The 15,252-nt window shown below is 43.0% G+C and overlaps 1 protein-coding gene across 6 annotated transcripts in view; it reads right to left on the bottom strand.

The window, feature by feature from the left end:
- SPATS2 (spermatogenesis associated serine rich 2) overlaps positions 1-15,252 on the bottom strand; it is a 169,502-nt gene that overhangs the window by 41,510 nt on the left and 112,740 nt on the right. For all 6 annotated transcript variants that reach the window (XR_012420217.1, XR_012420218.1, XM_015430882.4 and 3 more), the window contains one exon: positions 3,669-3,748. Coding sequence is in view for 4 of the 6 variants with exons in the window: in XM_015430882.4 (XP_015286368.2) it covers positions 3,669-3,748 (80 nt within the window). In the remaining 2 variants the exon portion in view is untranslated. The remainder of the gene's footprint in view (positions 1-3,668; positions 3,749-15,252) is intronic.

The raw sequence follows: 15,252 nt of genomic DNA, 5'->3' as shown, positions 1-15,252 counted from the left end.
ACTCAAAATAATAACAACCCTACAATATAATATTACCATTATATTACTAATGATAAAACCATTGGAATAGCCGGGCGAGGTGGCGGGCGCCTGTAGTCCCAGCTACTCAGGAGGCTGAGGCAGGAGAATGGCGCAAACCCAGGAGGCAGAGCTTGCAGTGAGCTGAGATCCGGCCACTGCACTCCAGCCTGGGCGACAGAGCGAGACTCCGTCTCAAAAAAAAAAACCAAAAAACAAAAAAAAAACAAAAAACAAAAAAAAACCATTGGATAAAATTTAAGATTTACAATTCTTTTTACCCTTTAAATGTATCTCTCTAAACCCACATAGTAAGAACATTGTGTTCAAAAGTCAGTGGGGCCAGGCGCGGTGGCTCATGCTTGTAATCCCAGCACTCTGGGAGGCTGAGGCAAGCAGATCACTCGAGTGAGGTCAGGAGTTCAAGATCAGCCTGTCCAACATGGTGAAACCCTGTCTCTACTAAAAATACAAAAATTAGCCAGGCGTGGTGGTGCACATCTCTAATCCCGGCTACCTGGGAGGCTGCGACAGAATTGCTTGAACCTGGGAGGCAGAGGTTGCAGTGAGCCAAGATCTCACCACTATACTCCAACCCCGACAGACCTCCGCCTCCAACCTCTGCCTCCATTAAAAAAAAAAGTCAGTGGGCAGATTTATTCTAGTTTACCCTTTCCCTGAAGGTGAAATATTTTTAAAATGGCAAGCTTACATAAGACCTCAGTTCCAATCTTTTTGTTTGGGTTTTTTGGTTTTGTTTGAGACAGTCTTGCTGTCACCCAGGCTGGAGTGCAGTGTTGTGATCTCGGCTCACTACAGCCTCGACCTCCCAGGCTCAAGCAATCCTCCCGCCTCAGCCTCCTGAGTAGCTGGGACCACAGGCATGTGCCACCACATGTGGCTATTTTTATTTTTTGTAAAGATGAGGTCTCACTATGTTGCCTAGGCTGATTTCAAACTCCTGAGATCAAGGGATCCTCCCACCTTAGCCTCCCAAAAGTGCTGGCATTACTGGGCTTAATGGCACTATGTGGTAAAACCCTTGTGTTACTGAGACTGGCAAAACATGCCACAGTTACCTATTAACAGTTCAAGCTCACTATTCTGGTTTTTAGTACCCTCTAGGGATTTCCCTTACTTCTTATATTCAGCTATACATTCAAAATGATGTATATTATCTTTCATCCCATATTTCTAGGTTTTTTTTTTTTTTGAGACGGAGTTTTACTCTTGCTGCCCAGGCTGCAGTGCAATGGCATGATCTCGGCTCACGGCAACCTCCACTTCCTGGATTCAAGCAATTCTCCTGCCTCAGCCTCGTAAGTAGCTGGGATTACAGGCATGCGCCACCATGCTCAGCTAATTTCTTTTTTTGTATTTTTAGTAGAGACGGGGCTTCTCCATGTTGGTCAGGTTGGTCTCAAACTCCCGACCTCAGGTAATCTGCCCACCTCGGCCTCCCAAAGTGGTGGGACTACAGGCGTGAGCCACTGCACCCGGCTATTTCTAGGTATTTTATATTTTAAAATGTCTTCAGGTCGGGGGCGCTGAGGCAGGAGAATTGTTTGAACCTGGGAGGCGGAGGTTGCAGTGAGCCGAGATTGCGCCATTGCACTCAAGCCTGGGCGACAGAGGGAGACTCTGTTTCAAGAAATAAAAATAAAAACAAAAATAAAAAAACCATACAAGTGAGAAGGTATACAATCTGTAATTCAACGAAGGCTAATACATTTTTGAGATGAGCAACTTCATATGTATCAATCATAGTAATGATCCCTAAAAAATGGAAGTGTAGGCAAAACTTAACAGACTCTGCCGGGAGTGGTGGCTCAGGCCTGTAATCCCAGCACTTTGGGAGGCCGAGGCAGGTGGATCACGAGGTCAGGAGATTGAGACCATCCTGGCTAACATGGTGAGACGCCCCCTCTATTAAAAATATAAAAACTTAGCCAGGCGTGGTGGCACGTGCCTGTAGCCCCAGCTACATGGGAGGCTGAGGCAGGAGAATCACTTGAACCTGGGAGGCAGAGGTTGCAGTGAGCTGAGATCATGCCACTGCACTCCAGCCTGGGTGACAGAGTGAAACTCCGTCTCATAAAAAACAAAACAAAACGAAACAAAAAAAACCCCATCAAACTTACAGACTCTACGATAAAGGTAAGGTTCTGATAATTTAAAAATACGATTATGTATAGTACTCAACCACTGTACAGGACTCCATAGTCAACAAATTTTTAAAAAAATAAGACAGAGAGGCCGGGTGTGGTTGCTCATGCCTATAATCCCAGCACTTTGGGAGGCCAAGGCGGGCAGATTGCTTGAGGTCAGGAGTTTGAGACCAGCCTGGCCAACATGGCAAAACCCCGTCTCTACTAAAAATAAAAAAATTAGCCAGGCATGGTGGCACATGCCTGTAGTTCCAGCTACTCAGGAGGCTGGGACATGAGAATCACTTGAACCCAGGAGGCAGAGGCTAAAGGGAGCTGAGATTGCGTCACTGTAGCAACAAAGCAAGACTCTGTCTCAAAAAAAAAAAAAAAAGACAGAAAGCACATAAAGCTTTTGTTTTATGTTTTTCTCAATATAGCTTGTTGAGGGTTACATTACTAAAACCACTTCGTTTTCTTTCCAAAAGAATGCTCCTTAGAAGATCTACTTCTGGCCGGGTGTGGTGGCTATCCCAGCACTCTAGGAGGCTGAGGTGGGTGGATTACTTGAGGCCAGGAGTTCGCGACCACCCTGGCCAACATGGAGAACCTTGTCTCCACTACAAATACAAAAATTAGCTGGGCATGGTGGTGCACCCCTGTAATCCCAGCTACTCAGGAGGCTGAGGCACAAGAATCACTTGAACCCAGGAGGCGGAGATTGCAGTGAGCTGAGATCATGCCACTGCACTCCAACCTGGGTTGGACTCTGTCTCAAAAAAACCCACAAAAGACCTATTTCTTGTCTTGGCTCTGAAGCCTCCTGGACTTAAGAATGCTCTTCAAGTACTTGGGAAGATCCTATTCAGATTGTTCCTTAAGAAGTGTTGCCAAATGAGATACACTCAGGCATATAAATATTAATAAACTAATTAATACTGAATATCTTCAAGAGAATTTAGAGTTAATATACATGGAGATAGGCAAAGAAAATGTTTGCATTTAATAGGTTCTGTTAATAGGTTCTGTGCAATCAGAACCTATTTATGGCCATCACTCTCTGATATATAGTGGCATTGTTTTATTCTTAAAATTTCACTCTTGGCCAGGCACGGTGGCTCACGCCTGTAGTCCCAGCACTTTGGGAGGCCAAGGTGGGCGGAACACAAGGTCAGGAGATCGAGACCATCCTGGCTAACACGGTGAAACCCCGTCTCTACTAAAAATACAAAAAAAAATCAGCCGGGCGTGGTGGCGGGCACCTGTAGTCCCAGCTACTCCGGAGGCTGAGGCAGGAGAATGGCGTGAACCCGGGAGGGGGAGCTTGCAGTGAGCCGAGATCGCACCACTGCCCTCCAGCCTGGGTGACAGAGCGAGACTCCTTCTCAAAAAAAGAAAAAAAATATTTCACTCTCATAATGAGTTTGTGGTAGCCACTAGTCATATTAGTACCTAACTTTTCCTATGACAGTCAAGTTTACTATCCATAGTGACTAGTCTTACCTTCTCTTTCATGTTCTCAAAAGCCCCTCCCTGGGCCAGTACAGTATTGGACTGCAAATCAAAAATGAATCCTGATGAATCTGAAAGAATAAGAAAGGAAAAATATATTCAACATGATTCAAATGTAATCCATCCCTAAGACAGAAGGGCCAAGACTGGCTGCTTTTGTCCCATAAAACAATTAACAGCTTAGTTGCTATTTGGCAAATTCTGTTACATAGATAACTTTAACTGCCTTCTGAATTAAACTTATAATACAAAATTTTAATTTTAATAAAAACTGTCACAGTTTGAGGTAAACACTAAATACATCAACTATATTAGACTGTCCTGTAATCCTTGATATTGTTGTTAATTATCCCACCTTAAGGTCCTCTAAAAATGTTGCAAGTAAATAGCTCCCCATGGTAAAATTTAACCCTAAAGAATCGGAAAATGTGAGTGGGATGGAAGCTTCTGTAGCATTAATAACACAAAGTAATTTCCTCTTCTAGATGGAACCATACGTGTTATGTTTGTAGACTATAAACCCATGAATACATTCATGTGTGTGTCCCTAATATAAAGCTTGATGAAGCAAGGTATCCAAGTTGTAGATCATAGAAAAACTCAGTTCAATATGATTGATTACAAAAAAAGATTCTGGTTTCTCTGTACTTACAAAGAAAAAGGCTATGTGCAAATTTAATCAGTTTCTTTACCTCTGACTATGTGATCAATAAATTACTTCAGCTTTAATACTCAACAGCTTTGTTTTAACCCAGTAAGATACAATCTCAGGAGATGGTTAGAGTGCTTTTCAAATTCTGATGTGCATAATTACCACCTAGGGAATCTTATGCTAAAATGTAGGTTGTGATTCAGCAGCCTGGCCTGTGGCAGGAGATTTTTACTCCCAGGTGATAACAATATTACTGATCTCTGCACTGTACTTGGAAGTAGCTTAGGAGTTAGAATTTCAACAAGGCAAGTAAAAGGAAAAATGTTGAGAAAAGGGGTACAAAAAAACCACGGTAATACTCTAGTACACTTTCCAAATTATTTTGCTGTTATTACAGATATGTTTCAATTAAAGATTCTTTCACGGCTTAATCTTAAACCTTGAATTAATTTAGATTGAACTTTTGTTAATACTGGCCATTTCTAGACTGTTACTCAAATGAAAAAATCAGGTAACACTTATACAAACTCAGTATTTAAGCTTGAGTTTTCTGGATGACTATAAATATGGTTAACTCCCAATTATCTTTATTAATTGAAAAGAGATACAGTCTACAAAAACAAAGATCTTATAAAACCAAAGCACTATTTAGAACCTTCTCAGAATTCCTATAGATCAGCTAAATGACATAACTCGAATGTTTTAATGTATCCTCCCTCAAAGAGTAATGAGCAGTGGGATGATACAGAGGACATCAATAATCCACTTATTAGTCAATCAAACCACCAATCTCTTTTAGGGAAAAGAGGGAACATAAAACAGCATTTTGCGTTCTATTACTAGCCTCTTATGCTCATCTAGCTCTGTTTTTTGTTTTGTTTTGTTTTGTTTTCCTTTAACAACATACTAGATGACACAAACTGCAAGGAAGACAAAGGGTAGGCTGGGTATGGTGGTTCACACCTCTAATCCCAACATTTTGGGAGGCCAAGGCAAGTGGATCGCTTGAGCCCAGAAGTTTGAGAGCAGCCTGGGTAATATGGTGAAACCCTGCCTCTACAAAAAGGAAAAAAATTAGCCAGACATGGTGGCACGTTCCTATAGTCCCAGCTAATTCGGAGGCTGAGGTGGGAAGACAGCTGTAGCCTGGGAGGTTGAGGCTGCAATGAGTCGTGAATGCACCACTGTACTCCAGCCTGGGTGACAGAGAGAGATCCTGCCTCAAGAAACAAACAAACAAAAACCAAAGGGTAGTTCTGCAAACACTCAATTACTGGCCGAAACAAATTAGTATAATTAGGATTTATCTGGAATACTGTTAGGATAATGATTAAAAATACATAAAGCGGCTATTTCAGTCAGGATCCCAAACAGGAAGCAAATGGCATACTCAAACTGGGCAATCTTAATAGAGTACTATTAATACAGGACTATTTTCAAATGTGCTAGCAGAGAGTAGGGAAACCACCCAAGATAGGGCTGTACCTCTTGTTATCGTTTTGCTGGCTTTTTTTTTTTTTTTTTGAGACGAAGTCTCGCTCTGTCGCCCAGGCTGGAGTGCAGTGGCCGGATCTCAGCTCACTGCAAGCTCCGCCTCCCGGGTTTACGCCATTCTCCTGCCTCAGCCTCCCGAGTAGCTGGGACTACAGGCGCCCGCCACCTCGCCCGGCTAGTTTTTTTGTATTTTTAGTAGAGACGGGGTTTCACCGTGTTAGCCAGGATGGTCTCGATCTCCTGACCTTGTGATCCGCCCGTCTCGGCCTCCCAAAGTGCTGGGATTACAGGCTTGAGCCACCGCACCCGGCCTCGTTTTGCTGGCTTTTAAGCAATGTGCATTGCTAATTGAGACTTGAGTGTGAGGAGGGAGCAGTTACAGGAGCCAAAGACAGAAAGGGCCCTTTTATTTTTGTTTCATCTGGTATACAGAGGGCCAAAGGACACACTCAAGCCCACAGCTACCTGTCAGAGAAAGATTAGAGGAATAAATGTTCCTACCTCACTCTCCTCCCTTCCTCTGAATTTCCTGCCAGTGTTGCCCAATGGCCAGCACTGGCCATTACTTACTTAAACCAGGGGCATAGGAGGCACTGAGATGGTCTATACAGGTCAGGAGGGCACAAATGACAATTTTGCATTTATATTCTATGACACGAGGTCACCAAAAAGAGAAAGCAATAATCTAACATCTTAATTTGTCTACTCACTAGCTGATATTGCCTTTTTAAACTTAAACCAACACCTCAAGTAGATTCAAAACCTTACTTTAATCAACTGGAGCCTAAATGTCTCTTAGTATTATATAGAAAGTAATTTTTAATTCCTATCAGCAATAGTGATTTTTAAACTCTTATTTTTTCATGAAAAGAAAGCTTAAGATTTACCTGATTCTATTGGTAGGAAATAAGGCAGGATTTCATCTTTTTATTAATACCTAGCTGTGATACAAGAGCATGTATTCTATCAGAAATACATTTTTAAGGAAAAAGTGCTGTTAAATATTCTCTAATCTGGCCAGGCGCGGTGGCTCACGCCTGTAATCCCAGCACTATGGGAGGCCGAAACGGGCAGATCATGAGGTCAGGAGATCAAGACCATCCTGGCTAACACGGTGAAACCCCATCTCTACTGAAAATACAAAAAAGTTAGCTGGGCATGGTGGCGGGTGCCTGCAGTCCCAACTACTCAGGAGGCTGAGGCAGGAGAATGGTGTGAACCTGGGAGGCGGGGCTTGCAGTGAGCCGAGATCACGCCACTGCACTCCAGCCTGGGCAACTGAGTGAGACTCCGTCTCAAAAAAAAAAAAAAAAAAAAAAAAAAAAAAAAAAATTCTCTCATCCTGGGTATTCAGGTAAAAAAAAAAAAATTCTCAGGCAAGATTCATAAAGAATATGAGGAAGTCTAGGCTGGGTGCAGTGGCTCATACCTGTAATCCCAGCACTTTGGGAGGCTGAGGCAGGTAGATAACTGGAGGTCAGGAGTTCGAGACCAGTGAACAAGGTGAAACCCCATCTCTACTAAAAATACAAAAATTAGCCGGGCATGGTGGCACACACCTGTAATTCCAGCTACCAGGGAGGCTGAAGCAAGAGAACTGCTTCAACCCAGGAGGCAGAGGTTGCAGTGAGCCGAGAATGCGCCACTGCACCCCAACCTGGGCGACAGAGCAAGACTCCACCTCAAAAAAAAAAAAAAAAAAAAAAAGAGGAAGCCTTGAGCTTGAGCTTTGTTATTTATTTCACTCACATCAGGAACCATTTCAGAATTTTTTTTTGGAATTACTTTTTTTTTTTTTTTTTTTTTTTGGAGACTGAGTCTCGCTCTGTTGCCCAGGCTGGGAGTACAATGGTGTGATCTCGGCTCACTACAACCTCCACCTCCCAGGTTCAAGCCATTCTCCTGCCTCAGCCTGCTGAGTAGCTGGGATTACAGGCATGCACTACCATGCTCAGCTAATTTTTGTATTTTTAGTAGAGTCAGGGTTTCACCATGTTGGTCAGGCTGGTTGGAATTATTTCAAATAGCACACATTCAGGTATATTTTAGAAAAAGTATGTTATTTACAGTACAAATGACATATTTGTAAATACTACGGGTTTTCTTATTGTTTTTGCTGGCTTCAAAAATTAGGCAAAAGTTGTTTCTAGGCACTGAGAATGACATAGAAATAGCTGAGCCTGATTATTCCATGTATTAAATCAAACTTGAACAGGTGTCTTGACAAGCTTTAAAACACAGTGTCATTCTGCTGTTAGTTTATATTTTAACCTGTAGATCATACTGTACTAAATGTTTTAGAATTTGGTTTAAAGTTCTGATTATATTTATACCCAAGGTACATATTTATTTATTAAAAAAAAAAAAAAAAAAACAGAAAACAACACATGTGGCAAGAATGTGGAAAAATTGGAATTCAGGAGCACTGCTAGTGGAAATGCAAAATGGTACAGCCCCAATAAAAACCACATGTTGGTTCCTTAAAAGATAAAACATAGAACTACCATATGATCCAGCAATTCTGCTTCTTGGTATACATACAAAAGAAACGTCACCAAGGTCTCTAAGAGGTGTTTTGTATATCCACGTACTGCTGCAGGCATTGAGATACACTAGGATGCAACAGTGAACAAGACACATGCCCTCTTAGAGTTTTACAGTCTAGTGCAAGAGACTGGTAAAAAAATGAATAACCATCTCAATATAACAACAATGCGTTGATTTATCAAACTGTGATACTAAACACATACGTTAGACCTTCACAATAACACTATTGTGGAGTGAAAATTATTAAAAGCTCACCACCTCGGGTCCTATCTAAAGAGGTTTGGCAGAGCTAACATGAACACACAGTAAGGCTCTTAGACGCACTGAAGTGAATTTGATACAATTATTCATGAGCAGATTATTTCTATCATAGAAAACCCTGTGCTTGTGCTCAAATTCTAGGCTGCTCACTACAGAGACAAGTGTAGGTATATTTTAGAAAAAGTATGTTATTTACAGTACAAATGACGTATTTGTAAATACTATGGGTTTTGTTATTGTTTTTGCTGGCTTCAAAAATTAGGCAAAACTTGTTTTTAGGCACTGAGAATGACATAGAAATAGCTGAGCCTGAGGTGGTGGAACCCAAGTCTAAGGATTCTCATGGGGGCTACTGAATTTGTATCCGAATTCAATAACCAAAAACTTAAGAGTTTTGGATTGCTTGTATCTTTCTTTTGTTAACATAATGGCAAATTATTCCCTCTGACAAGCGAGGAGAAAAATGGAATTATAATCCCTCTCAGAATATCTTCTCTTAATCTTATATTGATGAGAAAATCAGTCATGGTACTACTCCTTGTCCAAAGTCACACAGTAAATCCTACTGTAGAATCAAAGTGAGTCCAGGTTTTAGGCTTTACACTAGTGCTGTGTAACTCATCAAATATACTAGTTCTCAAATTGCCATTATTTTAACAGTATCTTGAGATATAGTCTTTCTTCTAAGGATTTCAGATTCTTGCTATAATCTACTGATATGCCTTACACATACATAAAGCAAGTTGAGTAACAATATTATTCACATTTTGATGGCAGCAGCCACTCCAGATGGCCTGCTGCTGCCATCACACTGGCTTCAGCAAGGAGGCGCCACTAGGCCACCAGGGATACACACTCAGTGGAGCCTGAAAGTGGGCAGGGACGGGGGTGGGGGTGGGGGAGCAGGAGCCCTACCTCTTCTGAGTTGGGGCAGGAACTCCCCAGGTGCCACTGCCAAAACTGGCTGTAGACTCAGACCTCCCGCTCCATGAAGCAGGCAAGAGACCCCATCTCCCAGCTGCAGCTGCCCAAACCATAGCTGCACACTCAGGCATCCCTGTACTCTTGAGGCCATCGGAAGGCCTCCCTGCCCTCACAGGCTAGGAAGTGCCTGCTCCTGCTGTCTGGCTTCTCTCTGCTGTCTGCGCCTGCTCCAGTCTCAGCCAAGTTGGCTGAGCCAGGGTGCTATGAATGGCAGCAGGAGACAAGCAGGTTCCTGGGCAGAAGGGAACGGGTCCCTGGTTAGGCCCCACCTTCAGGTCAGGGAGGGCCTTCTGAAGGCTCGGGGCCAGGCTGCTAGTCCAGCATACTCGGGTAGGGACTTGTGGTGCCTTTCCAGGCCCACCCATGGCCACCCACGGACCAACTGGCACACACTTTCTCCTCTCTGAGGTCGACAAAAGTCCCTGGCTCAGCCAGAGCGGGGCAGGGATGGAGAGAGGACGGGGACAACCTGCTGCAGAGAAGAGCCACATTCTCCGCTGAGAGCTGCAGAGACAATGGGACGACCTGCTGACAGAGAGGAACCATCCTCTACAGGGCCTCCTCTCTGCTGAGAGCTGAACACTCTGTAGGAGACGACCTGCCTACAGAGAGGAGGTACCCACTGTGGGTCTCCGCTGAGCTGTTGTAACACTCAATAAAGCTCCTCTTCATCTTGTTCACCTTCCACTTCTTTGCATACGTCATTCTTCCTGGATGCAGGACAAGAACTCAGGCAAAGGCATCACTGGCCACAGAGGTTTCTGGCCAGAAAAGTGACACCCCAAAGATCCCGTAACAATTTCACCATGGCCAAAGAAAGACCAGAAGAGGTAAGATCCAGTGAAATACAGGTAAAGCCCAGAAGTCTAGATAACCCGACAAGTATGATTATTATTTGACATATTTTCTCTAATGGTATCAACTTTCTCCTAAAAAGTAAAAAGTAAACTCAAGAGCAGAGCCTATGTAAGTGCCAACTCTTACAGAAATGGTATCTCATGAACAATTAAATAACCTGAAGTTCTCCTTCAGACTGAAGACAGCCAATACTGGACCATAAAGCAAAGTGACCAATTGCCTGGAACTGCTTTGTCTCAAGCCAAGTTTGAGAATAATCCACATGTAAGTCACCAATAAAATTACAAGTGGAGTTCAGTTTCTTCATGTGCACTAATGGCAAATGTGGGGACCGGGGTTATATTGTACAAATATAAGTGCAAAGAAAAGGAAATTATTGTCACAAGAATTAGTAGTTAAGGCCTATTGAGAACTTCACGACTAAAGATGTTGGCTGAGTGTGGTGGCTCACACCTGTAATCCCAGCACCTTCGGACGCCAAGATAGGAGTATCACCTGAGGCCAGGAGCTTGAGACCTGCCTGGGCAACACAGCTAGACCCCATTTCTATACAAAATTTTAAAAGTAGCTAGGCATGGTGGCATGCATACTTGGGAGGCTGAGGCAAGAGCATTGCTTGAACCCAGGAGTCTGAGGTTGCAGGGAGCTATGAGTATGCCACTGCACTCCAGCCTGGGCAACAGAGCAAGACCCTGTCTCAAAAATAAAAAAAAAATAAAAAAAATAAAAAAGACAAAACCACAAAAACCAAAAACTAAAGATACCACTAACTTTAATTTCCTGGGTGGTAAATCTGTGAACTTACCACTTATTGGAGGAAATATGACTTTTTTTGGGGGGACAGGTCCCCCAAAATCTGGCCATAAACTGGCCCCAAAAACTGGCCATAAATAAAATCTCTGCAGCACTGTGACATGTTCATGATGGCCATAACGCCCACGCTGGAAGGTTGTGGGTTTACGGGAATGAGGGCAAGGAACAACTGGCCTGCCCAGGGCGGAAAACCACTTAAAGGCGTTCTTAAACCACAAACAAGAGCATAAGTGATCTGTGCCTTAAGGACATGCTCCTGCTACAGATAACTAGCCCAACCCATCCCTTTATTTCAGCCCATCCCTTCGTTTCCCATAAGGGATACTTTTAGTTAATCTAATATCTATAGAAACAATGCTAATGACTGGCTTGCTGTTAATAAATACGTGGGTAAATCTGTTCGGGGCTCTCAGCTCTGAAGGCTGTGAGACCCCTGATTTCCCACTTCACACTTCTATATTTCTGTGTGTGTGTCTTTAATTCCTCTAGCACCACTGGGTTAGGGTCTCCCCGACCGAGCTGGTCTCAGCAAGTGGTGTCCATCGTGTGGGCTTGAATCCAGGTCAAAGAGTCGCCAGAGTGATGGTTAAAGAACGTGGAACTAGCTGGAGGACACCCGAGTACTCTTAAAGCAAACCCCGTGATGAGTAAGAAGGGGAGCTCGGAAGCATCAGGGTAACAATGGGACAAGTGTGGGGTATGGTTCGTTCCACCTTGGAACTTTTTCACACTGACGATGAGGAGGAAGGAGAGCATAATGAAGTAACAGAAGAGGTTACAGAGCAGGTTTGTTTGCCAGCTAAAGCTAAAGCGGCAAAGGAGGGAGAGTTTCATCCTTACCCTTCTGCACCCCCTCATTATTATTTTGAAGAAAAAGACCCTCCAGATCTTTCTTTTCCAGAGGACACTGGGCGAAAAGTAGTTGCCCCAGTGACTGTTTGAGCAGCCCCTCAAGCGATTCCTCTTAGTTCTATTCAGGCAGGAATTCAGCAAGCTAGACGAGAGGGTAATTTAGAAACGGTAATTCCCTGTTAGAATACACCCCCCAGATCAACAGGGAAATATAGCTACATTTGAGTCATTTCCTTTTAAATTACTCAAATAATTTAAACAAGCTATAAATCAGTATGGACCAGGTTCTCCTTTTGTAATGGGACTGTTAAAGAATGTTGCTGTTTCCAGTCAGATGATTCCTACTGACCGGGATGCTCTTACTCGAGCTTGTCTAACTCCTGCTCAGTTCTTACCATTTAAAACTTGGTGGGCAGATGAAGCTTCCATTCAGGCTGCTCGCAATGCCCAGGCCCAACCTCAAATAAAACTGCAGACCAACTTTTGAGGGTTGGCGGCTGGGCTGGTTTAGATGCACAAGTAGTCATGCAGGATGATGCCATAGAATAGCTTAGAGGAGTGTGCATTAGAGTTTGGGAAAAAAATCACTTCATGTGGAGAACAATACCCTTCCTTTAGTGCTATAAAACAGGGACCAAAAGAACCATATGTGGATTTTATAGCTCGGTTACAGGAGTCTCTTTAAAAAGTGATTGCAGGATATAGTGCTGCAGTTATTAGCTTTCAACAATGCTAATCCCAATTGCCAGGCTGTTCTGTGACCTATCGGAGGGAAAGCACATTTAGTTGATTATATCAAGGCCTGTGATGGTATCGGAGGTAATCTGCATAAGGCTACTCTGCTAGCACAGGCAATGGCAGGACTGAGAGTGGATAAAGGAAATACTCCATTTCCTGGAGTTTGTTTTAACTGTGACAATCAAGTCCATAAAGCTCAAATAAATAGACTAGATCGAGAGAAGACTCTAGATTTGCTAATTTTTTCAACTCAGCATTCACCTACTGGTGTTATTGTCCAAGAACAGGACTTAGTAGAGTGGCTTTTTCTTCCATATACTAATTCATGGACTCTAACTCCTTTTTTTTTTTTTTTTTTGAGACAGAGTCTGACTCTGTCGCCCAAGCTGGAGTGCAGTGGCCGGATCTCAGCTCACTGCAAGCTCTGCCTCTCGGGTTTACGCCATTCTCCTGCCTCAGCCTCCCGAGTAGCTGGGACTACAGGCGCCCGCCACCTTGCCCGGCTAGTTTTTTCGTATTTTTTAGTAGAGACGGGGTTTCACCGTGTTAGCCAGGATGGTCTCGATCTCCTGACCTCGTGATCCGCCCGTCTCGGCCTCCCAAAGTGCTGGGATTACAGGCTTGAGCCACTGCGCCCGGCCTCTAACTCCTTATTTAGATCAAATTTCTACTGTGATAGGAACTGGGAGAACTCGGATCGTCAAATTACATAGATATGATCCTGGAAAAATTATTATCCCTCTCACGAAAGCACAAATACAGCAAGCTTTTATAAAAAGCTTCTTATTCTGGATTGAAAAGTAAAGTTTTCCAGACGCCCTACAAAAAGCGAAGACTGTAGCTGTAATTGAAGTACTGACTGTTTTTGATATGCCTATTAATGTGATTTCTGATTCTTCATACATGGTTCATTCCACACAGTTAATTGAAAATGCTCAGTTACGATTTCACACAGATGAACAACTGATAACAAAAACAAAAAAGGGGGAGAAACAGGGATTATGGGACAGCCCATAAACAGTTGAATCTAGCATTATTAACTTTAAATTTTTTGAGCCTGCCCAAAGGCCAGATGTTATCAGCAGCTGAAGAGCATCTACAGATACCAGCTACAAAGACAGACACAGAACAACTGGTTTGATGGAGAGATCGGATAACAAAAAGTTGGGAAATCGGTAAAATAACAACTTGGGGTAGAGGTTATGCTTGTGTTTCTCCAGGTCAAAATGAACAGCTGATTTGGATACCATCAAGATATTTGAAACCTTATCATGAGCCAGATGCTGAGAAAGAGATTCCAGGAGGATCCCAAGGACCCCCCAGTTGCAGCCATGTCAAGACTGATGCTGAGGACCCCCCCAGCTGTCACAAGCAACACCTGTTGAACACAGCCACCCACCTGAGGACAGATCAAGAAGCTGTCACAGATGGTGGAAGAAAACCTGAGGAAAGCGGCACAACCAGTCACAATGAGTAATTTAATGGTAGCTACGATAGCGGTGATCACCATTGCCGTGAGTATTCCTTCAACAAGGGCTGACACAGAGAACAATTATACCTATTGGGCATATTTATCAATCTTGGCTGGCAATAATGCCTGGATGTAATCACTCTACGACACAGTTACACATGCTTTCTGATCTCAGTATTTACCATAATAAATCTGCTCCAATAATTGAGGCATACCACCCTCAAAAACCTATTTGTAAACAGGATTGGACGCAGTTAGAAAAAATGAACATACTTGTTTAGGAAGATTGCATTGCAGAACAGGCCCAAAAAATCATGCTGCACGATTCCTATGGAATCATTATTAATTGGTCCTCTAAGGGGATATTTAGCTTGATTGCACCTCTCAGTCTGCATGCCATGGCCACACTGTGTTCAGATGGTCTGAACAAAACGATAAGATGGTAGAAATGATAAGAAGTATGGCAAAAGTTCCTATTATCTGGAACCATGGTGGTATAGTGGCACTTCAACCTCAAATGATATGGCCCATTGTAGGAGCTAAACATAAGGATTTGTGGAAACTATTAATAGCTCTTAATAATATCAAAATTTGGGAAAGAATAAAAAAGCATCTAGAAGGACACTCTGCAAACTTTGTTTTTGGATATTGCAAAATTAAAAAAACAAATATTTAAAACATCCCAGGCACACCTGACCTTAATGCCAGGAACTGGAGTGCTTAAAGGAGCTGCAGACAGATTAGTAGCTAGTAACCCATTAAAATAGATAAAAACACTTGTAAGCTCTCATTTCAATGATGATTGTGCTTTTAATGTGTGTTGTCTTTGTATAGTCTGCAGATGCAGATCCTGACTCCTGCGAGAAGTAGCTCACCATGACAAAGCTGCCTTTGCTTTTTATCCC

Source organism: Macaca fascicularis, chromosome 11 (assembly GCF_037993035.2).
Source record: "Macaca fascicularis isolate 582-1 chromosome 11, T2T-MFA8v1.1".
Taxonomy (NCBI): domain Eukaryota; kingdom Metazoa; phylum Chordata; class Mammalia; order Primates; family Cercopithecidae; genus Macaca; species Macaca fascicularis.
Note: the sequence above shows the minus strand (reverse complement) of the source record. Positions and strands in the feature narration are given on the sequence as shown.